We start from the raw sequence: 27,991 nt of genomic DNA, 5'->3' as shown, positions 1-27,991 counted from the left end.
GACATCGTACTTACATACTGGAGTCAGCCCTGCCCAGAAGAACTAACTGTCTAATTAGAAGAGACAAAAGGTGTGGATAGTAAACAGCCAGATGAACTGACTCATCTAAGGCTATACAGCAGCTCCTTGGCAGAGTTGGGATTAGGATTCTGGTGGAATTCTGTTCTTTTTGATTATAGAAGCTTGTTCATAGCTAGAAGCAAAGAATTCTTTCGAATAAAACCCTTGCTGAATATATCTGGTTTCCTCTGAGCCAAGGAACCAGTATGGTGCATTTCCTATGACAGTAATTTGATATTTATGAGGGCCCAGCCAGGATCAGGACACCATCATGCTAGGCATAGTTTAAAAAACAGTACAGCTCCCCCTCTCAGAATGGGAGGAATCCAGTGATTCTGACTTACTACTTTATGGGCTGAGTGTAAGTATAGTTTAAATGTATTTTTCAATATGTCAAGGAAGGCTAAAGCAAGAGAAGGGATGCTTTTTTTTTTTTTTTTTTTAAAGCTAGAGCAGTTATGTAAGTTGAAAGTTAGTAAAATGATGGCATTATAACACACCAGATAATTTTGCATGCAGTTATATAGTGTGATGGTTGCTTGAACAGCTGAGTGGTGGGCCCATATTCATATTTCTCTTATTAGCCATAGACATGCTTTAGTCTATGGCAATAATTCACCGTACATTTGACTAAACAGTTATAGCTTGAGAACTTGGTCTAATTGGGGCTGCTCCTGCTAAGAGCAGCAGGGGACAGGATACTCAGCAAGTCCTCACAAGAATGGCTTCAGCCCATTTAGTCTATAGCTCTTGGGTTTTGCAAAGCTCAACATTTCTGAAGCCATATTATGGCAAGGAGTCTTGCTGATACTATTCCTGGGTGGCCACTCCTCTCAAACACTGATCTCAGGAAACTGGTGTGCTTCACTAGGTGGTGGGGACAACAAGGAAGACTGGGAGACAGGATTTGTATCCTTCCTTCATAGAGCAGAAGGAAAGAAAATGTTAATGGCCCTGCCCATCCTCTCTTCCACACATGCAGTGGCTGATAGGTAGAAGGGAAAAAGCTACTCCTCTGCCCATACATGCCCCAGGCGTGCTCTATTCAATATAGGGCCCTTACCCAAAGAAGGCAGTGGGAGCAACTTAACATAAGCCATCTTTTAAGTAACTCACTACAGTAAGCATTTTGTATGCAGGTTTATTTGAGGCAGTGAAACAGAACTTGTGAGTGTATTCACACAAATATATAAACAGCATAAAAAAGGATTTTAAGCAAGTCTTTTTACTGGTGGAAAAGTACTATTTCAGGAGCTGGTTAAAGAATTCAAGGTATTATGTGTTTAAGTATGTGTGGCGTTTTTAGGTACCCTTATTTCTTGCTAATGTCAATTTTGTACATCAGCCAAACGTGACAAAGATGTTACCAAAAAAACCCACATCCTTTCTCCATCATTTTCATACAGATCTTCATAAACAGACATTGATTATACAGATACACTTCTTTAGACTGTATCTTAACTATATGTCAGATTTTCATCTGGCCTGTTTCTTATTTTCAATGTACCAGCCTGCTGTTTACAGTATGTGACTTTCATACTCTGTGAAATTGATATATTTCAATGCTGTTTAATTTTCTGACATTTAGTTATACTGCATTCTACACCTATAAGAAATGCAGGCCCAGAATGTTTTAGCTTCTGTCATTCATTATATGAAGCACCTTGAATCTTAGTCACATTTAGAGTAACACATTCAGCTATCGCCTTAAGATGTTGTTTTAAAGGAGAGAAAGTTGGGGTGGAAGTTTGGAGCTATTGATGAGAACAGAAGAAAGGTAAGGGGGCAAACAAGTTTTGCTTTTAAAAATGTCTCACTTTAGCATCAATGGGTTTTTTTTAATCATGGTTTCCCCTTTTATCACTCTTATTATATGGATAGACCAGAGCTGCTGTCATTGACTCAACAGTGAGCAGTCAAATCATTAACATCCTTAGTATTTTTCAGTGATTTAGGACAGAAGTTATCAAAAGTTGGTAGGTCCAAAAACTCTTAGTTACACTCAGTTCATTTAGTCTTCTCTAATACGTCCAGGAGAGTTCAGATTTTCCTACTTCATTCTCCTCCACAGTTAAAGTGCTTCTCAAATTCCCATACTGAAAGCTCACTAATTGCTCTAATGACTCCTGCATAATTTACCCAGCCACCATGACAGTTCATTAAGGTTCACCAGGTTTTAAAAATAGGACGCCACATCTGTGTTAGACATAAGAATACTTAGTGACTAGAGAATCAGGAAGACCTTTTCCATCTCTACCTGCAAATAAATTCAGGATCCTGGAGAGTATATTAAAGGAGTGACATTTCATTGAGGCCTGGAGACAGTTTTAACTTCAGATAAGGATAGAGAATTTATGAATTTCTCCAAGATTGCTCCTGCTACTTGGGGACTAGACAGTCAGATACCTGTCCACCCAAGATTAAACACCAAAGTGTGCCAGTCTGATCATTTCATTAACTGTTCCCTCCCAAAAAAAAAAAAAAAAAAAAAGGAGGGGAAGAAACCCATTCTATTGGGTTAGGGTAATCAAACAGATTTATTTTATAGTGCATTTACTAGTTCCTAGCCAATAGAAACAAAGTAATATTTTCAAATTCCTTAGAGACTCCCTGAATACTACTTAAATATTGTACTATGTTTTTATATAGAGTCTCACTATTTTGGAGTAGATTCCTAAATTCTTTATCTGGCAATAACCAGTAAGTTGTTTACTTCCTGCAGCTTGCAATAAATATATCCACCTCAAAGTGAATGTTCTATAAGTTTCTAAGGAGAAACTTAGAGAATCCACTTGAAGGGGAGAAGGGGGGGAATGGGAAATCACATTTGCCTCAAAATTTCTGTATTTCAAGTCGCTAAAACCAGAGTTAGATTTCCCACCTGGCTTGGTACTGTTGACACCACTTCACATACAGTCATTTTTGCAGCTCCTTTCTATAGCTGACTGTTAGCAAATAGGTCCCTGATCTTGCAAAAAACATATGCCTGTGGTTAATTTTAACTAATGCACAAAGACTATGCATTTGAATAAAGCTAAGCAATGTGCATTCATAGACCTTTTTAAGTCACTGGAAGTGGTGGTGACTTTGATAATTTAAAGAATGTCTTTAAACAGGTGCTCTATCAGAAAATGGATTTAAGTTCAAGCCCGTAGAGACTCCTTAAGGGTAAGTGGAGGAAAGCAATGTTGCATTCATCTTAGGTTTATGGTAGGTTTCCTAGTTTTGGCAGTGTGAAATTTAACAGTAAACTGCTATTCATTTGTTGCAATAGTATTTCCACTTTGTCAGCTCTTCAGTATTTCATAGCAAAAGCTCAGTATTCCACCCACAATCTACTAGCTTATGCTGCTCAGAAAGTATGTTCCCATAGTTATCAGTTCAAGATATTCTTCCATTTACAGTCACCATTTAACTATAAGATACCATTATTATGAATTAGACTCCATTTTGTAAAATCTACAGCAGTTAATGCTTCTGATGAGAGCTCTCTTATCAGCCTAAGAACTTTATTACATACCATTATGAAGAGGTCTCCAAGAATTTACTATGTAACATTTCATTACCCTTGCAAAGGTAGTTTTGAACAACTTGCCTCAGGGCTGATTAACCCTTTAAAGATGGACCATTTCCTTTTTATGAAGGGCAAAAGGAAACTGACTGTTCCTCCTCCCCTCCTCCAACTAAACATGAATCCCCTATCCAAGATTTCTAGCCCTAGAAATCATTTTATTATGGCTATATTTGAACTTGGCTTTGATATGATCATGCACATGGTTTAAGTAAAACAAGCTAAGCATGGAACAGAAAAATATCCTGGCCATTTAAGTCTAGTTCTTCAAAACAAAGTTTAGAAGAGAGTCTCTCAGCTGTGAACTATACATGATAAAACTAAATTCATTAGAGACTGCTTATGAGATCTGGCCAGGAGAATTTTAAAAATTGTGTTGCAGTGTCTACACTTCACCTAGTGCAATATTGGTTTTAATTTTGCTGTTGCATTTCAGAGAATAACTACCTTTATATTTCTGGTCAACTATACTGTTTGAAAGCTACTTTACTTTAAAAGTGACCAGTTTGATAGATGCCAAGAGGAAAATATTAAATGATACTTCTCCATGGACAGTTTCTTCATTTAAAGTTTTGAAAACTGAAGAGATTAGTTTAAAAACCTTCTCAAGTGAACTAAACTGACCTTTTAAACAGGTAGTATTGGTGCCAGTTATATGAATAGATTTGAGAAGTTGAACCAAGTAATGAACAGTTCGTGTAATATTTCATATATCTAATGATCTTAAATACACAAGACCACAAAACAGGAGATTGTGTCTCTTTGCTTAACTGATTATCTTCAGCTATTGCACATATTAACCTACTCAGGCAGCATCAACCAAATGAGGCAGCGTACACATCTCATGCAGCACTTTGGTTCTAATTATAGCTGCACAAAACCCAGGGATCTTGAATGCTCTGATAACTGCCACACTAGATGGCATGCCTCTACCCAATGTTCTGCCTAACGGCTAAAACTTTGACTATAAAACAAGTCTGCTCTTTTGTAACACTGGCATGTTCTGTAAGTTACAGAAGACCCCACATACTGACTTTCATTACCCTTGAGTTGACTAAATTTTTTTTTTTTTGGGGGGGGGGGGAAGAGAGAGGGGGGAAGAGTACTCTTTCAAAGCCTTTTCCTTCAGCAAGGCAGACAAGAATCTACAAAGAGGAGGCCATGTTTTTAATTTTAAGAAGCTAAGAGTTTAAGTCATTTCAGCCTAGCTTTCAAGTTGGTCAATATTAAATATAGTAATTTTAAGTATTTATCTTGAGATAAAATAGGAAATCAAGAAAGGCAGTTTCATATAGTACCCAGTAGAGCAGGCTTCAGTGAGAATGTTTCTGGTAATGTGTTCTTTTGAGAAAAACTGGACCATTCAACACAAACATGCACAAGAGTCTTATTTCCACACAGGAGTAATGACTGTGTGCCTGAATTGTTTTATTTCTCTTAAAAACAAATTCATCTGTATGCACCTCATTAAAAAGCAGCTCGTACTTATGACAAACACTTTTCTATCATTTTAATAGTGAAGTACAAAAGACAGTGCATCTAACTGCTGACATGGACAGGGCTTATGACCTAAACTTAACAGTCAGACCAACCAAAAACAAGAGACTTTTAGGTGCCAGGCCTGGCAAGAGAACCAGCATGCAGAGCCTGTGAGAATGCAGGAGTTCCTTTTAATGTAGGATTACCACAATCACTAGAGAAAGTTATGCCTTTTCACCAGCCAACCTGCCCCCCAATGTTCAGATCACATTCATGATTTGCAGAAGTCAAAGACTTCATATAATCTGTCTTCTAGCAGGAGGCAAAGCAAGCCAGGTGAGTTTTCTCACTTGAAAACTTTAGCCTTCCAACACAGTTATGAATTGGTAACACATTTTCCATTTACCTGGTGTATTGGTGAATTAAGTACAGCATTCCTTTTGGTTAGTGAAGGCTTTTGTAATAGATCAATAATTCGATCACTTCAGATATAGTTACACTGAAGGTTTTTTGTTTGTTTGTTTGTTTTTTTTAAAAGAAAAGATGCCTGAGGCATCCTTCTTTTCTACATGCCACTAATCAAAAAGGTACCCCAAGCCAAAGATCTGAGTAATTCAAATTATTTATCTAATCATACTTTAAGTTAGTTTCACATAACAGTTCAAGATAGGAAACCAAAATGAACATTTATTGGCAGCCCTCTCCCGTATCAAGTTAAAACTAGCATCTCAAAGCAAGAGTACCTGAAGGTATTTCTGGTCATTTGTTTTAATATGTGCACATGGATGATGTTCCCATATATTTATTTTAGCTAGGTGTACTACTCTAGGAAAAGCCTGTTATTTGTGCTGGAATGTGTTTTAGAGATTCAGACTGGTTGAGTATGTGAAATAAAATTCTCAGCTACACAAGAGATGAACTTGCTAGCATCTGTGTCACCCCAATAACCAGGTCTACCCTGGCATGCAGGACACTTGTGTTTCCCTTGATTTTTTTTTGTTTTGTTTTTTTAAAACTTGTTAAGCAGTGTGCTCATCTTGCATTGGAGCTTAGTGACAAAGTAAGGCAGGACCTCCTGCCATTGCTCAGCTATCCCCGTCTGAGTCAGGAAAAAGTAGAGTCACCTGCTCCAGGAGGACTGTAGTTGTATGGCCCTCATTGTTAGGAGGTAATCACAAGGCACAAAGTAGTATGTGGGAGAGGGGAAGCAGGGAGGCAAGAGTAGGATGTCATTAGGGATAAGGACACTCATGGCAAAGAGGCAAGTGCTTATTCAGCTACTACTTCTGTCAAGAATGAATACTGTCCTGGAGTACCACACAACATTCATCTTCTAAACTAATGCCTCGCCTGGATACGCATCATAGTGAACGTTGTCTGTATTCCTTTGAGAACGAAGTGTAAACACTACCCTCTGTTTTCATGTCAGAAGAAGGTAACCAACTACTAGACACAACTGCTCTTTTAGTGGAGGATGAAGAAACATTTTCAATGTTATACAAAAAGAACAAAGTGTGTAAACACCCAAAAATATCACCAGTTCAAATATAATCAAATCCCTCCCTTGGATTGTCCTTAATGCAGCACCATAGCAGCAGCCTGATCTGAGGAACAAGAGTCTTGCTGCTCACTCAGTTGCATTTACATGCCAGAGTAAAGGTAATATTAGCAGCACTGTGATTTACTGTCTGCTTTCAAGGGATCTGGGTCCAGTTTTAGTTTGTTCACATCATTCTCTTCATTAGGAAAGCTTTTGTAGTTGGCAAGGATGTTTTCCACCAAGAATCGAGTCGCTTCATCTATGTTGATGTTGTCCTGAAAAAGTTGTGAAAATTTAAAAAAAAAAAAAAAGTCAGCAATTTTTTCACAAACTGGTGATAGTCACACCTACTTATTAAAAAATAGTTCGGCAAATGCTAACTTGTGCAAATTCTCTGCAACTTGACTTAAGCAGCTTGGATAGAGTTCAACACATTGCATTATATTCCTGCCTTATGTAAAGGCTGTAGTCCTTTAAAACATGGGAAAAGTTGTTTAGTTTCACTGTATGTCCTTTATATAGAAAAGAGTTCACCTGATTTGAACAGGGTACTCTGTGGACCACTTTAGTGTACAATGAAGGTGAGTAGGTGCTTTACTTGGATGGTCTGATTCTGATGCATGGGTATTGTAATTGTAGAAAATCTACAGGGGTTCTCTCTCCCCTCCCATCTGTAGAGGGAAAGCGTATGGGATAGGACAGGACTTACTGGCTCAGTAGAATGTTGGCAGTGACTTGGACATTGCCTATTTCAGTTTAAGGGAGCCATCCCAGCAGACCCATCCAATTATCCAAGCAAACTTAAGAGCTACAATTAGGACCAACATCCAAATAAAAGTTAGCCAAGATTTCCTATCCAGTTACTGCCCCACCTTAAAGCAGCAAAGAGGCGATGAAGGAGGCTTTGAAATGCAATATGAACAACCAAGTCAGACTCTGACAACTGAACTGATATTACAGAATTGCAAGACTGGAAGGGACCTTGAGAGGTCATCTATTCCAGTCCTCTGCACTCCTGGGCAGGACTAAGTATTATCTAGACCATCCCCGACAGGAGTTTGTCTAACCTGCTCTTAAAAATCCCCATATGATTTGCCTCTCAAACATAATGGGAAGTTGGGATGGGGCACCGTTAATTACCTAGCAGAGAGGAGGATAATCTGTCTCGGTAGTTTGTGGGCCACAATGAAAATCCATGGAGCAAAGCCTATATGCTTGGGGTCCTGCATTTAGAGCTTGTAGATAGATAAGGAAACAGGGCATAATCAAGCTTGAGTGTGGAATCTTTGCTGACTCCCCTCACTTCCAGTTTCTTGTTCCATTTTAAATTTGAATTAATGGACAATTTTTATGGATACAACTAGTATCAAGACACTTAGCAGTAAAGAGATGGGGGGGAGAGGAAATAAAGACTTGAAGTGAGAAAGTGACTAAAATGAAAGCTTCCTAAAAAATGAAGTATTAGCATGTTAACTCGCTAGAGATTCTACTGATGGTTTGCCCCACTTAAGTGAGATTTGGAATCCAATAGAATTTTAGAATAAGTGGCCTTTTTGTGACTCAGATTAGGCTGCCAACTCACCCCTTGGCATACCAGTATTTATTTGGGTGGATTTTTTGCCATTGATTTTATCTTGCAAATACTGCAAGACAGCCACAATCAGTAGGTGGCAAGGCTCGATCCCTGTTTTAAAACCTTGCCTGTTAGCCTCAATGTTTTATATGCCAACCTCAGTAATGTCATTAGAAAGACCTAATATTGAGTCTTTTTCATGCTCAAAGGCCTTGAATGCTGGATTTTATAAAAGCTCAGAAGTAAACTGTGTTTTACATTAAGGGATGACTTTTTGTTACGGTTACCAAAGAAAACTAGAGTGCTCAGCCCCGGATTATGAAGGCTTCTGCAGGTGTAGCCCAGGCTGCATGACTTCCAGGGATAGGAAGCCTGCCTATGGGGTGGGATAGGGGAGGGGCATTAGAGGTACCTGTAACTCTCCCTCTGCTGACGGGCCCAGGTGGCTAGTGCAGACGCACAGTAAACCACAGTAGCTGAAGGAGCTTGGTCAAAGCATTCAGATGATTAGCCAGTTTAATGTGTCATCTAGACAACCAGCATGGCCCCTGGGGAACCCTGACATTTAGAGCCACCCTATCCTGGCACAGTTCCCCTGAAGGCACATTGCAGCGGCCCACACTGCAACATGGGCATGCAATTTGCATCCTCAATGCATCACTCTGAGCCCATATTCTGGCATTTGGTTGTGGCTAACTACAGTCAACTACATTCTGGGGCTGTGAGATTAACATTGTGTGTGGATAAGTAGGCACTATCTGGGGGATGGGGCAAGAATGGAATTCCCCTTTTACTAGGTTCACCTAGACAGACATGTACATCTTGAGGGTATAAAAAATATCCCCACCTCAGAAGGGTGTTCGTTATTAGCCATGTGTACAAGAGTTAGTCTCCAATACAAGACTGTGGACAATAGAGGAACAGGAAAGCAGTTGTGAATGTCAAGTTAAAATACTTGTACCATTTTTCTTCAACAATATTTTCTCAATCTTGAGTGTACAAAGGAACTATGTGATTGGTTCTCTTTAAAAGCAACCCAAAATACTTTTAAAAATAGTTTTAACTGTAGCTCATCTCAGAACCTTAAATACAAAGGTGTTTGGGAACAGGTCAACTCTCAGCTTGCTTTCTGAGACCAGAGTTCTTGATTCAGCCTCTCTGCCCACAGAATCTCATGTGCTGTAAATACAGCATCAAAAGAAGTGCAGCTGCTGCAGGAGACACAACCTTCAACTCACACTTTGGGTAGTAACAGCAATTTAGGGATTAAAAGGGTACTATTAAAAACTAGGAACCCCAGATGAATTCTAAGATGCTTCACTATTAATAGTCATTTATCACTTCCATGCAGTAAATTTTAGCAGTGCAACACAAGGCAATTGTCAAACAATCAAGAGAGCTCTAAAGAGAGCAAGAACAAAAAAAAAAAAAAAAAAAGTTACCCATAATGGAATTTCCAGGTACAAAGCTTCTGTTTAATATAAGCTGGGGTGTGCACAGGAATAAAAATTTGGCCGCTTTTGGAGGGGTACTTTGTGCTCCCCCGCAGCTGGAGGAGACGTCATCTCCCACCCTGGTCTCCAGAAGTTCTGTGCCCCTGCCAATTGGGGAGGCCATGCCCCCCTATTTGTCCCACCTTGCATATACCCCTGAATCTAAGGCATAATAAGCAGGGCTTCATCATTATGCCAGCAATGCAAGTTTCCTGTGGCAACAAACTGACAGGCAGTGTTCTTGCGTTATCAAGGTCTGTTAACATTAGTGTAGGGCTTGTGCATCTTGCCTTAACTATTGAAACCTCTTTCCTGGCTGCCTTGAATCTCCTGCCACTGGATTTGTTTAATGCAATCATCATCTCCTAACTTTCAAGGCTTTTAATCTCTTCTCTTAAAGGTGTACCCTTCATCTTTCCTTGACAGTCTCTTCCCTTCCCCCGTTTTTCCACTTCTTTTCACACACCAGCTGCCTGGAACAGCCATCTCATATTTAAATCCATTTTTCCTATGCTGACTCATCTGAGACAGTTGAAGGGGAAGTGGGCAAATAAAGGGAAGGGAGAAAGGGACCTTTGTGGTTTAGTGCAGTATACTGGCCTACTTGATTCCTTCATAGTCTTCAAAAATACAGACTCAGTGACTTAATTCCCAATATGAAAAACTGTGGATTGATTACAGGAGATTCTATGAATCCCCTTAGGGACTTCACTATTGCCAAACTGTGGAAAGCACTCAGGTGCTATGGTGATGGGCCGCTATATAAAACTCTATTCAGATTACACAAAAGGATGGCTAGAAATCTGTACTGGCATAAATATTCGCCATTTAAAGACTTGGCAAGAGTCCTTTTGTCTATTGTGAGAACTGACAGTTCCCCAGATTCAGTCTGGTCATTTTGTGCAGTTTACCAGTTTAAACACTCCCTATACATCGTTACACAGATCAGGAATAATAATTTGTTGTTACACAACTATTTGAATCATGCAAATCAAAGAGCAAACAGAATAAAATCTACCGTACCAGTTCTACACTCACTTATGACTCACAGGACACACATCAGCTACTGTGTATCATTGGTTTAACTAAACCAGTGACTCAGAAGACATCGTTTTAAGTTCCCCTTCCCCAGGATTTTAATTTGGGGTTCTTATATACTCTGCCTCACAATGAGCAGGCACATGAGCAGCATAAGATGTAGCACAAACCACATATCAGGAAGGGAAACTGACAAAAGATGACAGATTAGTCCCAGATGAGATGTTGGTAAGTACAGCCTAGCCTGCCTCCAGGATCACTGATTAAACAGTGCAAAATGTTAGCTTAACAGAACTTTACTATCCTTATTTTTTAGGAATGCTCACCTTGGCAGATGTTTCAAACCAACCAATAAAGCCACCTTCTCTGCAGAACTGGTCCATTTGAGAGGGATTCTGGCTACCATCTTTTTTCTGGTCACACTTGTTTGCAAGGAGAACTGCAGGGATGGGGCTACCATTTGGAAGTAGCACTTTACTGTCCAAGTCATGTTTCCACTTGGAAACTGCTTCAAAAGTGGAGCCTCTCGTGACATCAAAGACCACAAGAGCACCAACTGCCTCCTTGTAGTACACTCTTGTCATGTTCCCAAAACGTTCCTGGCCTGAAAGACAAAACAGAGCAGCAACATGAGTGAGATCACTTTACATTTGTTTTTAAAATCAGCAGAAGCTATGAATATAAACTGAAATTATCCAGGATAAACATTTTTAAAGCAGTTTTGTCTGATTGATACAACATCTGACTCTAGGATTAAGTACAAAATTAGAGTCTATTTAGGTAAGCTGGAAAAACAAGTCCATTTGTTGTGTTAATCAGCATATGAAGACCATTACATATTTTACATTACATATTACATTACACTACATATTTTACAACTGTTATATGTTGGTTGATATTACACAATCATTTGTCAATAGTCAGTGGTAGTGGTTTTTCTTAACTCCTGTTTGGATTCTACGCATTGATAGTGTTTCCTAGGATATAAGCAACGTCCTCTAAAATGTCACTGGCTTGCTAGACCTACACCAAAACATGTTTCAAATCACCTCTTATGGTTTCTTAAAGTTAGACCCTATAGTTGAACAGATTTCAGAGAGCCTACAGTGAATCTACAGAGTGCTTCAGTTTAGCAGCTAGTTCAATAGTGCATACCATAACATCTGTCCTGGACACAGATCATCATGTCTTTGAGAGTACTGTATCAACCTTCTGAATACTATATAGGTATGTAGAGCTAGAGGTTCTATTCTAGCTCGCAGGGCAGTTACAGACAATTCTTGCAGTAACTGAAGTCACTGGGGGTAATTAATGCAAGCCTAGGACTAGAGAAACTTGCACATACTAATTTGGTCAACTTGAGCAAGTTAAGGATGTTTAAGTCACCAACCTGACAGTGGAAATAGTTCCTTTGCTAAGTCCAAGAACTTACATGATACTGTGAACAAGAGTGACAGAACCTGCAAAAAGGGCCGGAAGTACTGTGAAACCTGCCAGGGTCTTCATTTCAAAGATGAATAACTGCTTGATAAGCTGTTAATATGTTCTCATGCTTAACAGCTCATGCTGTTAATATTGCTCATGCAATAGATACTTTATGAAGGTTGGCTGTCTCTGCTCATGCAATATATACTTTATGAAGGTTGGCTGTCTCTGCTCCTGGGAGAACAGGACAGCAGGGGCTGAACTGAAGTCAGATTTACTAAGATGACCACTTAATCGCAGGAGGAATTGCAGCTCAGACCCAAGCCTAAAGAGCTGTAGGATCCTGTCCAGAGAAAGGTCCCAGAGCCTTTGCCATCACCTAATTGGAGTGCCCTCAAAGAGGCCATGAAGGGGTCAGAGGCAGTTACCTTGAGAATTGATACCTACCATGTATTAACAGTAGGAGTCTCCAGTTCTTAGGGAATCAGACTTTGAGAGTGAAATCTATGCAACAAACATTACCCAACCCTTTCCCAGAAGTAAACAAGTACTCAGGGGCATTTGTTACTACTAAAACTGGCTAAACACAGTACCACCGTGAACCCATTTTTAATTTATGGGCCATTTTAAGCCTTTTTTCAAACTCATCTCTGGAATTCCTTCTAACAATTAGCTACTTCAGAGAGTAGAACAAGGAACCACACCAAATTAACATGCAAGAGCCTCTTTTTGACAGAGTTAGAGACAGGAGAAAATAGAATCCATTCAGACCTAAAAATCATGGATATATACTGGAAAGCCAGTTAGGCCAGCTGTTGTCACAAGTGTCTCTAAAATACTGAAGACTGCTCTCCTTAAGGAAAAAAATTGCTAAAGGAAGTTGTAAACTGTTGATCAGAAATATTTATTTTATTACTATATTCTTGTATATATTTAGACTAAATATATTCTTATTGCATTCATTTTTACTGCTGTTTGGAAAGGATAAAGCCTAGAAGAATGCTCATAATTGTCTAGCCAAAAGCCACGTTTCAGTGTATGAGGTATTACCAAATGCTAGAATATCCATGAGAAAAAGTTGGGCATACAATTAAGATATTTGTATTACCATACTTTGATATTAAAGTGGGGTTAGGAAATCCAATTAGGGAGCCAAAAAAAGTCACCTTCCACCATTTTATAATCTAGGATATTTATACCATATCCAATCCATCATGATTGCAATCCTTTTGAATGTACCACTTTGCTGCTTTACGCAAGCTCTTCTAACGTAGGAGGTAGTAAAATAGCAACTATGCTACTGTCAGCTCAACAACCTTTATGAAAGTGCTCAACTACTTTTTTGAGCAAAGGAGATTGAAGTAAAGGTCTACGTGTTCAGCTGACTACAATAGGCTGCACTTCCCAGCAGAGGTAAACCAATATTAGCAGTACTGCACAACTCACTGTGTAGGAAAGGAACTCAGCAAGTTTAGTCCAACAGCAAGTCTTCTCAGACCAATAGCCTTATTTTAGTAATATCAGCACTTAAATGTAATCTGTGATGGTTTCATTTCCAATAGGGTTTGCTAGGATAAAGTGCCAGCCAAGCAGCTGCTAGAACAGAGGTTCTCAAACTGGGGATCGGGACCCCTCAGGGGTCATCAGGTTATTATAGGGAGTCATGAGCTGTTAGCCCACATGCATACTGGGGTTCTGGCTGTCAGCACTGTGGGGGGACGACAGACCAAGTCCTTCAGAGCTGGGTAGCCAAAGAGCTGATGGACGGGTACCCAACTCTGAAAGCCCTCAGCAGCAGCACAAAAGTAAGGGTAGCATGGCACGGGGGAGGGGGGGTCCTCACTTTTTGGGGTGGTCATCACAACATGAAATATTTTCAAAGGGGGTCCCAGCAAAAAAGTTTGAGAACCCCTGTGCTGTGCTGGAATCACCTGGAGTCATCAATAACTGGTGGAATCCCCAAGAACCACCTGTTTGGAGCGCAAGTGTTTTAACGAGAATAAGAGAGGAAGCTGTACGAGTCTGATAAGGTAATTAATATACTAAGTAAATTCATTTATTCACATCTGCATATCAGTGATATCATAGCAGAATTTTCTGAAGTCTTCATGATCCATCTCAGACTTAGAATGGAAGGTGAGCTGCTGAGCAGTGACTTGCTGTGCACAATTCCCTGGTTGGTCATCCCGTTATCATAACTCTCCATCATTCCTTCCATAACTCTCAAGGTTACCTTCATCTGTCTCACGTGACCAGAATACATAAGTTTGCATCTGATTTCTGACATCAGGGTCTGCTTCTCTTCAATAATATTCCTTTGCCCCCTCCCCCAGGAAATAGGCAAGAACCTTCACCAGCATTTCAAAAGCTTCAATTTTCTTGTCAGCATTAGCTTCCCATGATTCACATACATATGTCGAAATTAAATTGCTTATCAGTCACCCCTTCATGCATTTCAAGATGCCATGTTTTTTCAATACTTTAAGTGAGGCCATAGCTGATTGAAAGACTAGAGATAGCTCAATTTCTTTGAAACAGGCTCCTTAGTTGGAGATGTGATCCCAGATAATTTACTGCCTCTACAGCTTGTCCGTTAAACAGGACACAAGACGACATGCTTAGCAAAGTCAATGTATATACACTGTTTTCATTGTATTCAGGATTAATCCATATTCCTCACTCGTTTTACACACCAACATTGTTGTATTGCATCAGTGGGTATAGCAGAGAATATTGTCATTAGCATATCTGAAGTCTGTTAAGAGGTGTTCACCAGTAGAAATCCCAGCATCTTCCACTTTATCAAAACTTTCCAAGACTTCTCATAATAAACTCTGTGTATATGTTAGAGGTCTGGGGACAAAAAAGACCCATGTCTCACATCCTGCCCAGTGAGGCGAGTGTGAGGGGAAAGGAGGGTGAAAATCACTCTCAGTCATCTATTGCTGTTTGCACCATGATCTGTTGGTGGCGGTTGTGGAGGAGACTTGCAATAGAGTTGCTTTGGAACCCCCAGGACCATCAGCATGCTCCAAACACAGTCATGTTGGACAATATCAGACCCTTTTGATTAGTCAATAAAGCACGTGTGATCATACACTCTGCATTCTTCAAATCAGGTGATGATATCTGCAGTTAGGTCATGTGCTTCAGCCCACTTTAGAATCAGCTTGTTGTGGTTCTGCTTCTCTCCTTTGTTTTATGCAATCCTCGTTTATATAGAGCAGAAATTTGCTCATGTGTGATATCAGGGAGATAGTTACTAAATTGTTATGTCTCCCTTCTTCAGTAAGGGCAGAAAAATTCTTCAGCCAATCCCCTAGCCATTTTCTAGTGAGCCATACAGGAGTTACAAATTTTCCCACGTAACTTAAGTACTGCATTTGCCAATTATTCACCCCTTATGCTTTCCTAGGCTTATTTTCAAACAGCATGCACCACTTCCTTCTTACAGGATTGATCGTTCCAGCTTTGTACTCTGTCATCCTGTATTGTAACTGGCTGCGGTGAGGCATACACGTTGGTGCATTAACTTCTCCACCTGTGTTTAATATCACACACCCTCAGCGAGGGCTCTGCTATCAGATCTGTTATTCTGTTTGATAAGCAGAGAAGCCCTTTTGGTAAGAAGTCTGACCACTGAACATACCTTTTGTATTATTACTCTTCACAATTCTGAAGTGCTTTACATTTTGCCCTTATATATTCACTTCCCATCTAATTTATCTTTGAATCGGTCTGCTCAGTTCCTTATATTCCCCTCCTATGTTCCTCAGTTTCCAAGCCACTCTTCTCTGACCCTTTCCCACCAGCTCAAACACCTTCTCAGATAAGTCAGTGTCAGACCAAACCATGGTGCTTGGAATATATGTTTTGGCAGTTGAGCATAATAGTTTGTTTTATTCCAAAATTCATTGCGGTTGTTTTCACCTGTGCTGATTCCTCAAACCAATTCTGGACAGAAGTTCTATAATTCTCATTGGTTGTAGACAAATTCAGACACACAGGACTTGTTGATCATCATGAGTTTTAATTTTATGTTTGAAGCAAACATCTGATAGTCAGATTCACTTCAGATTACACACACTTGATGTCTTCATTTACCGGACATTCCATCTCCAGAATTGCTGTATTGTTACGTTGACAATTTGGTTTTGACATACACACGTGGAGGTCACTTGATGGATAACATCTAGGAGGCTGGTGAAGATGGTGTTTGTAGTGAGCAACTGATTACAGCAGCAGAATTCAACTAAACAACTTGCTCTCATTTTGTGAGCCAAATACTAGCAACACAAAAACACAGTATAGAAGTATTCCCTTATTTGGGAGCAGTATAAACAGTTCAGAGGGGAGGACAGTTTGACACTTTTGACAAAGAATAATTGCTATTGACTAGCTCCTCTCCAGATGTTACTTCAGAAATAGAAGCAGGATCTTTGAGCAAGATAGGAGGAAGGAAGGAAGTGGGAGTTTCAAATGTACAGTCATCATCTAATCCCAACCTCATGTAAGCCTTCGGCAAGATGTAGGGTATTTCCAAGAAGAGGACGGAGGAGAGGGAGACAGAGATAAAGGTACAGGGGGGAAGAGATATTACTGGTAAACTAGGGACATGTTTAGCCTTCCTGCAAAGAATACAGGACAAGTGTAGCAACACTAAGCTATTTGCAATTGAGGCAAGCAAAGTAGAAAGACTACTCAGCAGTGAGCATTTAAAAAAGTATGTTTAGAACTTAACCAGTAACTTCTAAACCTGAATACTAAGCCACATTCAATTTTAGCTTCAAAAGAATCATTTCTAGCACATTTAAAGGTGCCTTGTGCTTCACTACAAAAGGGTAGCTGTTACACGCAGCTTGCAGTGCAGTTGTGAACTTCACATACCAGTCAGCATCATTAAATAGGAAAAGGAGTGAAGGACATGTGTTACAGATGATTTTGCAGATTGCCCACTTCAGATTACATACATAGTGGTACAATCATTTTAAATTTGAAACACTAACACTAGGGAGCCACCCTCTACTTTGTTTACATAGTGCCTAGAACAAAGACCCCAATATTGACAAGAAGATCTAGCTATGCAAATACAGATACAGTGCATCAATTTATTCTTTAGATTTCAGTTAGCTCTTCACTGAGGTAAGTGAAGCAGTTCAGATATTTCAGGTGTACTGAAGGCTGTCAGCATACTGAAAACTTAACAGAAAATGACAGAGAAGGAGTTATCTTCACAACCAAGAGGCAAAAAAGATTTTTTATAATACAGATTTTTCATCACCTGTAATCAAGGAGTAATGAATTGTTATGAAACTAATTACACAATCCCACTATAATTTCTGTAGGGCACCTCTGTTGTACAAACTGGATGATGCACATTTAAGTGTCTTCAGACCACCTGCCTCATTTGTCATCTAACCTGCACAGATATATTGTGGGGGAGGAGTAAGAGGTCATGCAAGAAAAGCCGTTATTTGACCCATACTAGACACTAATACATATGCATATAGGGCAAAGCATTAAGGCTATGCAGGAATTTTAGTTTTTGGCATTTCTGATTTCTTTTCATGTTTGTCCAACTATAGTCTCGTGGGAAAGCTAACTTGTGACAAAAAGCTATCTTGCAGACTGTATACACGTACAGTAATGCGTGTTTGCACAACTATTTTCAAATCAGTCTTAAAAGGAGCTGGGTGCACCTCTTCCATGCTGCCTTCTTGTTCTTCAGAATCTAAGCTTACATTTTGAGAGAAAGCGTAAGCGACCACGACAGACCTATGCCCACATTGCAATTAGACACTTGTGAATGGCCTGTGCCAGCTGCTTTGGGATCACGCTCCGGGGCTATTTCAGTGCAGGCTGGAGCCTAGGCTCTAGGACCCTATGAGGTGGGAGGATTGTAGAGCTCAGGCTGCAGCCAGAGCCGGAACGTCTACACTAATGAAACAGCTCTGCAGCCTGAAGCAGCTGACACAGGCCAGCTGTGGGTGTCCAACTGCAGTGTAGACATACCTTAAAAGCCTTGGAAATATGAATCAAGTTAATTATTGTAATGACATCTATTTGCAGAACTTAAAACAATAGCTTTGAGAGGGTTCAGTGCATCTCATGTTAAGCATGGTCTCCCTGGGTGTTAGTTCAGATGTCCAATGGTAATACTTTAAGGTCATTTGTCACTGTTCTATGCAGGTAAGAAAGGCGGATCAGATTTTGAAGATCAGTACAATCCGAGTGACAACTCTTTTAGACATCAGGGAGTGGACTTGGCAGAGTACGGCCACCTCCACAACAAGGAATCAAGACCAAGGAGCCTAGCAAAGCATTTTCCTAAAGGGAAGCCAGTACAAGAAGCCCAGTGGACCATGTAAAGCCTCTAAGAGTATGTCCACACTACAAAAAACACTGCAGCAGTGAGTCTCAGAGCCTGGGTCAACTGTGGGATTAAAAATAGCAATGGAGGTGTTCCTAGCCTGTGAAACCCTCAGAAATGCTGACACTGCTAGTTTTTATCCTGCAGTATGAGCCCAAGACAGTTGACCTGGGCTCAGACTTCCTGCTACCTTAGGTTTTTTATGCAGCGTACACACCCTAGGAGGAAGCCAAGGAAAATGTGCTCAGTACAGCCCATGGATCAAGTCAGACCCTTCCCTACAAGGAAACTGAACCAATAGAGCACACACCACATTTCAAACACCTGCACAATCTATTGTGAGCAGTGACTCATGTGGGCAGAGTTTAGAAATACGCCACCCCCTTTTTGCAATCCAATCTGATACCACTGAAGTCTAGTGATAAAAATGTGTTCTGAGTTTTATGAGAAGATTTATAAATTCTGAAGTCATTATGTACTCAGACAGGAAATGCAGATAAGTGATGAACACTTTTTGGGAGTAGGAATCTTTTGGTTTGATTGTATCAGGCCTCATTTAGATTTTTATGGAGCTTGCTCAGCACAGCTGAAAGAATATTTACTGCTCTAACTACAGCAGCAGGTGCATCTGGAAGGCATTAAGCAGAAGTTCTGAAGTGAAGCAGAGAAAGTATTCTGAGGGATAATAGTGTTCTCTCACTCTGATGAAGTTCTTCCTTCCTGGAAGATAGAAAGCAAAGGAACTTCTTTTCTCAAACATGCAGCCCCCCCACTAGCACTGCCGCACGTCACTGGTTAGGTCTACATGGCAAATGGAAAGTGTGACTGTAGCATGGTTAGGCATTTATGCTAGTTTTAATCTAGCTAGCATAGGTGACAATAGTAGTGGACATGTGGCAAAACAGGGTAGCTGCCGCAGTTCAAACCTACCAGGGAGGCTGGGGACATACTACACTATTACCTGCATTAGAGCTAGATTAAAATTATCATAGGTGTGCCTATGCCACTACAATCACACTTTCACCTGCAATGCAGATGTGCCCTTTGGTAACTGACAAAGGAAGCCATATTAAATTACACTGAATAAACTGACAGAGCACATGCTTGACACAAATTGAAGGGCCTTCAGTTCAGCCTCTGGAGGAATTGTCTTAACAGCTAGAGAAGAAAGGCAAAAGACACACTTAAGGATGTTAAGCCCAACAGGTAAGTGGAGGGGAGCTGGTTATAAATATGAGTGGGAGGCAGAAGAGAAAAAACCTTTTACTTTTAATTCACCTGTGCACCCAAACCAAAGTAACTGGGATGAAACTGAGACAATGTTCGGTCCCAGTTTAGGATTACCTTAAAAATTCTAGTCTCAGAATCCTTATTTCTCATAGTTTCCCCACATAGTAGTAGTAGCAATGCAAGTTGCAAAACTGGATTTGCAAAAAGAAACCAAAAAGTTTCTGAAAGTATTTATGCAACGGTAAAGAGATTAGAGTATTTATTATAGCCATGACAATACAGTACTGTACATATGACAGCCAAAATTACATGGTAGTTTTAAAGCTTTTTCCATATAAACTGACAAATTAAAGAGCCACCATTTGATTCTTGTTGCGCTACAAGTGTTTTCTCTCTCCTATTCAGCTTCAAGAGATGTTTTATCTGAACACCGACACTGATTTGCTGACAAGTTATTATTCTTAAGACATGCAAATTATAACACTGAAATCAGAAAATATGCACCAATTTTGAAACCAGCGTTAATGAGAGATGTGCCACTTTTTCCTTGATGCACATATTTTAGTTTAGTCTGAAAATAGTTTGAGATTGTTTTACCTCCATTCCCCCTGCCCTGCATAAACCTATTTTATGGAGGGCTCTAGCTAGCCTCCCTCTATAAGCCGGATCTTCAACGTTGTCAAACATTGTGGGGGAGATAACAGATTATGGTTGCTCATGTGTGGCACCAAAGACTGTTACCACTACAGTTTGTGACCAGTATCAGTTAGGTTTCTGCAGCCCAGACCCAGCAGGCACCCCCCACCTGGCTTAGAGCTGCAAGCAATTCCAAGCCCTGCCACCCATGGGGCTGTGAATGAGCCCTGACCTGGCCAGGCTTGGAATTGTTAGCTCCATCCCCGCCACCAGGGGAGCTGTGAGCTCCCACCCTGGCCAGGGGCAGGGTTGTGAACCCAGACTCATCAGGCACACAGCCCAAGCCCCTCCAAGCTAGCTTCCCCCCCCAGAACTCCACTTCACCTCCAGCCCTGCTCTGCCTTCAAAGAAATGGTGCCAAACAGAAGTTTGCACAGGGCGCCATTTTTCCTTTGGCCAGCTCTGAGACAGAGCCAACGTTAGAAGGCTTGATTTGACGAAGTAGTTTGTTATTTAACAGTCAGACACAGGTGCATACTTTGTTCTGAAAATAATGACCACTTCTACTGTTGAAACAGCTAAAAGCCGAAAATCTCTGGAATTTTACATAAAAACACTTTTACCAGCACCGTCACCTCTGGTATTGGAAAACCACGATGGGTCATTTGTTGTGAAGTTATATCTGCTGAATTGATGAAAATCAGGCAAACTGCAGAGACATCTTGAAACTAAACATGCTGAGCATAAAAATCAAAATGTGAATTTTTTTCAATCAGAGAAGATGCAACAAAGAAAGCCAGGCTTGATGCAGATGGAAGTTTCCGACAGCAAACGTCCTCACTTGTGGAGGCCTCTTATGCTGTGTTGCTATGAATTGCCTGTACCAAAATGCCACGTATGATAGGTGAGGAGCTTATTCTGCCAGCATGCAAAGATAGTGTTGCTTATGCTTGACAATGATACTGCAAAAAAAGCTTACCATCCTTTCCATGTTGAATGATGCTGTGAAATGCAGACTATGTGAGATGTTTGAAGATATCAAACCACAAGTTGCACATCAAATTAAACGTTCCGCTTTCAGCATGTTCAGCCTGCATCTTGATGAAACTACCAATGCTACTAATTGCGCACAATTGATAGCATTCGTACAGTATTTTAATGCCAGTGATATTAAGGAGGAGTTCTTATTCTGTTAACAACTTGAAACAACCACAATAGCACAGGCCATTCTCAGTAAGGTGAATGCCTTTTTCGAAAACAATGGCACTGAGTTGAAAAATCTTTGTGGCATCTGTACCGATGTGCTCCAGCCATGATGGGTGCATGGTCTGACTTTCAGCAGAAGATAAAGTGTCTGTCACCTAGCGTGATAGTCACTCTTTGTGGAATCCATCGTCAAGTCACAGCTGCAAAGACATTGCCAACGTGCCTGAATGCTGTGATTATGTTATATGAGCAGTGAACTACATTAAAGCGCATGCTCTGACTAGTTGTCTTTGTCAAGAGCTCTGCAACGAAATGCGTGGTGATTACCAAGTTCTGCTTTTCCACACTCAAGTCTGATGGCTTTCTAGGGAAGGTACATTATAGAGTGTTTTTATACTTTGTGAAGAGATGGTAGAGTTTTTCCTGAGAAAGGAGAAAACAAGAGCTGAACAAACAAACAATTCAGTGACAAGAAATGGCTTCTCTGCTTGGCATACCTAGTTGCTATCTTTGATAGCCTTAATGACTAGCTCTGTCACTTCAGAGAAAATGTTCAACATTAATAGACCCAACTAATAAAATCAGAGCCTTCCAGATGAAGTTGGGTCTGTGGTGCAGGAAGCTGTACACAGATACGGCACATTTCTGCCACTTTCCTCATTCAGCAAGGAGGGAGGAAGTGAACATTGATAGTGCTCTCAGGTCAGTTATCAGTGAACATCTGAGAGCCCTTCACAAAAAGAGTTCTCATTACTTCCCAGCGCTATTAGAAGCATTTCATTCCTTGGTGAAGAACCCATTTAGTTTGATAGCAGAGCAGTTACCTACTGAGGATATTCATGCACAGGAATAGTTGATTGACATGATCAATGACTAAGTCAAAGCACAATTCACACAGCTGTCTCCAAACCAGTTCTGATGCTCAGTTGCAAGTGAATATCCATGGGTGTCTGAAATGGCCCTGAGAGTCCTTCTGCTGTTTCCCACTACCTACCAATGCGAGAATGGATTCTCCAGCCTTCTCACAATGAAGATGAAATCTCGAAACTAGCTTGATGAGAAGATGACATCAGATGCACCCTTTCTATAACACCACTACCAAGAATAAAACTTCTGGTGTCAAACAACATCATCCATCTCACTGATTTTTGGCTGCTTCTCGTGATTAATTGCTATCAAGTATTAAAATAAAATGCTACTTAAAAAACAACTTTTATGCTTATAACAATTTGATAAGTGTGTTTTAGTCTTAATTTAAAAGCAGTGAGAAAAGGTAAAATCTTAAGCAATTGGGTTTAAATTTAGCATTGAACATCGCGTTAGACATTAAAAAAAGGTGTTTTTTAATTTCTATGGGGGGTGGGGGGGGGGGGGGGGTTGCACTCAGAGGCTTGCTGTGTGAAAGAGGTCACCAATACAAAAAGTTTGAGAACCACTAACCTAGACCAATCTACCCACTAACATCCAACATACAACCTTAGCTGACCACGAGTCATCTATCTGCAGAAAGTTATCCATTAACTATTTTGTATACCCAGCTACTTATGTTGTCTCCAGTTTCACAAGACAATACTGCATAACTACTCTTCATCTGGCACAATCCCAAAACTCATTAACCGTAATTGTTTTCTGCCATAAGCTACTCTTGCCTCCCAACACAACTACCCCTTCCAATGTATGCAAGCATAGCAGAGTTAAGACTGTGCATCTGCTGGAGAATAATAGTAGTCTGCAATGTTGTAACACTGAGTTTTACAGTTTGAAAATTTTGTACTGAAGAGAAAAAGTGTTCAAAACCAGGTTGTGCTAGGGAATTGAGGTAATATGGTGAGGCAGAGCGAAGGTCTACAAAGTACTTCCTGTGGTTCTCCAAAAGAAGTTCAGAATAAACTGCTTTTCAGGATGTTTCTCCCTTTCCAATGCCACAGGCAAGGAGGGGAATTGGTGAGAAAACACGAGGCACTTCCTGAAATGAGCTTATGCCTAGCCACACAGAGACCGAAGTCCCTATTATGCAGCTGTTTGCTTGGCACCATGGAGCCAAGGCAACAATGCTTGACTGTTTGAAGACTATTATATATGCCTTTCCTTGAAGCAAGACATGCACCTCAACCATGTCAGAGATTGAAATTTAATGTTTTGCCTTGCTTTCCTTTATGACACAAGAGCAACCATGGTAAGTAATGCTGATACTGTTTCAGTATCCCTAATACTGTTCCAGTAATGAAGGGCTATCGGATTAATCAGTTTAGTAAACGGCAAAATAGCAATAATCCACCACACGACCCCCACATGACTAGAGGGTTGTGAAAGGTAATGCTGGTAGATTAATTTGGCTCAAGTGAACTTTTAGACAGACTTTTCACATAGAAATTGCATAAATACAAGTGAGGAGCTATATTATTGAGGAAAAACTTCTAACATTTTATCCAGTCCATCTTCCAACGACATGAAGAGATGGCTTCCTATTTCATCTCACTCAGTAGCTACCAAAAAGGGTCTCTACTTTTGATTAGATTTTCCAAGAGTTAAGTGGGGGAAGGTTAGTGAGTAGAGAAGAAATCCTCTTCAAGCATCTGTGCATCTCCATTTGAGTCTTGTGTACTGTAGCTTCCTCCTGAAACAGGCATTGAGAAGTCCCCTGGGTACTTACTTGCCAGAAACTAAGCCTTCTTGCCTGGGTGAGGAGTGCTGTTCTTTTCCCTTCCCCATATCCCAGTTCCATGTTTAAATTTTACACCACCAGATCTGCTCTCCCCAGATAGGTACACCTAATTTTGACATCCCCCTCTTCCTGTAAATTCCAGGAAGTACAATCTGGATTCTTCCCCAGTTACAGAATTCAGCCCCTTCCCAGTGTCTTTGTAGAGTTTGAGGCTCTATCCCTCTCTCCTCTGCCCTCCACCCAAACAAAATGCATGAAGCCTTTGGAGAAAAGGAGCTGGGAAGCCATAGTTACTGTTGTGACCTTTGATCCTACAATCCCCTCCAGGAAGAGGAGCAGTAGATCCAACAGTTCTGTTCCTTCTTACTCTTCCATGAAAAGCAGGGCTTTGACCACTTTTCTCTTTACCCCACTCCCACCCCTGGCTCTTCTCTGAGAAGAGACAGTAACTTCGCAGCCCATTCATGTCGGCAAATTTTCTATTTATTTTAAGGTACCTGGATTACCCCTCAGCTCTGCATGATAGGTAGTACACCAAGAGTACTCTGAATGTTACAGAGTGACATCCAGCCCAGCATCAATACTCAAAGAGATTAGATCCTCTCTCTTCACCCTCTTCCTCCCACAGAGGAGAGCCTTCTAACCTTAAAATGGAAATTGGCAATTGCATTTTAAGACAGCAAGTTTGTTACAGAGCTAGTGGTCATTAAATGTTAGTAAGTTTTGCTCCTCCCATCCTCAAGTTTGTTAAGTGCAACAATTCCAGTAGTGGGACAGAGTCCCAAAAGCGATAACCTGAAGTGGCTGCGTTGAGGGTAAGCCTCCTAAGAATTACAGCTATAAAGGGGCCTGGAAAAAGGTGGTGTTCTATCAGCCAACACCTCACTCTTTGGTACATAAGACACTGTGTGCAATTCCGCTCTGAATTCCCATTCCAGATTGTTCTGCTAGCTTTGTAAACTCAATGATTTCTTGTAACAGAAATCACTGGCAATGAGAGTCAGAGTCAAATATGGAATCCCATCATATCATTTTAAGAATCACTTTTCATATTTAATCTGCACTTTAAAACCAAATAAGAGTTGTGAGTGCTCTGAGGATCATGCCATTTAGATGCTTAAATATGGCTGAGTGATCAGTGTTTAGACACCTACGTTAAAGAAAATTTTGATCCAGGAAGCCATAAAACCTAGATTGAAGGTTGTAAAAAAAAATGTCAAGTTTCTTTGGCTTGTGCTCCAAGACTCTCACTGTACACCGTTAATGGGTACCTCATCCTTGTCATTCAGGCCTTAGTATTCTGTTTTAAGGAGAGAGAAATACTATTGTGCCTCATACAATTAGAAGATAAGTGTTGCCCTTTTGACACAGCCTGAAGGAAAGACTTCAGGTTCCTATAGATAATTAGTGCAAAATAGCAGGAAAATATTGATTCAACTGAAGTGTATTTCCTCACCAGAGAGGATTTAACCCAATTTCCTACATTTTCACGAATATCCCAATGGCTGTCAAAAGTCTTATGAAGAGAACCAAACACTAAATGATTTTTGATGGGCTTCTCTTGTAGTTTTGTACAGATTAATGAGGCAGCCCTAGGTGAGTTAGTGGGGTCCAATTCTGTTCCAAAGTATTTTGTGGATTAAAACTTCAAAAGTTGTGCATTAGCCTTTCAGTTTTTAAAAAAAACTTCAAGGTAACCTAAATTCAATTTCCACCTATGCTCCCTCTAGTGGCAGAGCATTTCAGGTGACTGTATTGAAAGACTGAAGGTTCAGAATTATGGCATCTTGTTTTGCTAGTCAGAATTCTGTAGTGATTGGTTAGAAGGCAACTCTTAAAGAGATGTGTTTGTTCAGCCTTATATGTAAATCCTAGATGGCGCTTGAGAGATGGGAAGCTTGTTAGGCAGCATATCATTAACAATATCAGATATTGATAGTTATCTGAAGTTCAACTTCAGATAACAGCTTATATCATAAATTCTATTGTAAGTTTATATCAAATTCTGAGACCTATTTGTTCTTGGAAATCCAAATCTCTCAACTGGTCTCCTTGAGAATAGGTCTGTTGTATATCAACTCATGTTTTAATTGCCCTCCTTAGTTTAATCTAGTTGTACTCCTGAAGACTAGGTGCTGTTAGGCTGCTTTTATCCATAGGCTTACTAAGGTAACTCACTCTTGTGTTTGTCATGAGTTAGTTTGCCAGATCCTGAATTTTATTTAAACTGAATGCGAGTATGTCTGCAATGATTATGCTAAAGACTTTTTTAGTGTTTTTGAACAAAAATTCTAACTTGTTTAAAAGTTTTAAAAAATGAAGCTATAAATAGTATTTACAAGGTTGAAGCAGAGTGCCATGCTTTCACGAGTTTGAAGTAATTTTTAGTTGGTCACTTTCATGGGACTAAATTTAGCAGAAAGACAGACTAATACATAGCTTTACAAAAAGCTTTCTACCTTGTCTGGCCTCTATCACATTAGACACGTGGTTCTCAACCAGGTGCATGCAGAGGTCTTCCAGAGGGTCATCAACTCATCCAGATTTTGCCTAGTTTTACAACAGGCTACATAAGAAGCACTAGCAAAGTCAGTACAAATGAATATTTCATACAATTTGTTTATAACACTATATACACTATGTTGAATGAAAGTACAATATTTATATTACTGAATTTATATTTACTGAGTATATATTACACAAATGTAAGTACAATATTTATATTACAATTGATTCATTTTATAATTATCTAGTAAAAATGAGAAAGTAAGCTGTGGCACTTGTGTTTGTCTGATTTTGTAAACAAGTAGTTAAAGTGAGGTGAAACTTGGGGATATGCAAGACAAGTCAGACTCCTGAAAGGGTACAGTGGTCTGGAAAGGTTGAGAGCCCCTACATTGGACTATATGATGTTCAGAGAAGTTTTCACAGATGTGGTAAAACTTATTTTTTGTTCTGCTTGTGAATCAGCGGCATCAGATAATTTAGACCACAAACTACTTGCAAACACGAGTTTCCTGTTCCAAAATTTGATTAGTGTTTTATTGTTCATGACTGGCAGTTTTTTGATGTGCCAAGTTCTGAAGCACTCTAACGTTAAAACGAAGAGTCCCATAGCAATGTAAAGACTAAGAAATTTAATTTCTGCAGGCATAAGCTTTCATGGGCTGTAACCCACTTCAGATGCCTCACAAAGTGGGTTGCAGCCCATGAAAGCTTATGCCTGCAGAAATTAAATTTCTTAGTATTTAAAGAGCTACGGGACTCTTCGTTGTTTTTGCTGTATACAGACTAAAATGGCTACCCCTCTGGATCTATTAAAGTTTAAAAAAAGAAGAACAGTTAACTTCCTGTTTGCAAACTATCCAAGAGACCAGTTGATTTAAGTAGTTATAACAGACTTTGCATTGTTCAAGCCCTTCAGTGAATAGATATGTTAAAAGAAAAGCAACTCTGTTATTGTCTGCTTCAGGCAAAAGCAGCAGTAATTAAAATTTGAGCAATATCTTCTTTTGACCAGAAAGTATCACAAGGACAATATTTGCATCAAGTGCTCTTTGCAAGATATACACTTATCTAGGGCCTGATCTACACTTACCGGGAGATTCGGCGGCAGTCGACAGGCGTTACGCAAGCTACGCAGAGTAGCTTGCATAACTCCCGTCAACTTATTAACTTCCGTTGTGCGTGGCGTCTTCACTGCAT

At 40.1% G+C, this 27,991-nt stretch overlaps 1 protein-coding gene across 1 annotated transcript in view; it reads right to left on the bottom strand.

Moving 5' to 3' along the window:
- Positions 1-5,018: 5,018 nt before the first annotated feature.
- Positions 5,019-27,991, bottom strand: part of RAB32 (RAB32, member RAS oncogene family) — a 42,339-nt gene continuing 19,366 nt past the window's right edge. Inside the window, exons 2-3 of the mRNA XM_067542367.1 lie at positions 11,081-11,358; positions 5,019-6,925 (exon numbers count right to left, since the gene is read on the bottom strand). Coding sequence (XP_067398468.1) covers positions 6,776-6,925; positions 11,081-11,358 — 428 coding nt within the window. The 3' untranslated portion in view covers positions 5,019-6,775. The remainder of the gene's footprint in view (positions 6,926-11,080; positions 11,359-27,991) is intronic.

This window comes from Emydura macquarii, unplaced genomic scaffold (genome assembly GCF_026122565.2).
Source record: "Emydura macquarii macquarii isolate MOO-44397 ecotype Brisbane River unplaced genomic scaffold, CSIRO-AGI_Emac_v2 contig_705, whole genome shotgun sequence".
Taxonomy (NCBI): Eukaryota; Metazoa; Chordata; order Testudines; family Chelidae; genus Emydura; species Emydura macquarii.
Note: the sequence above shows the minus strand (reverse complement) of the source record. Positions and strands in the feature narration are given on the sequence as shown.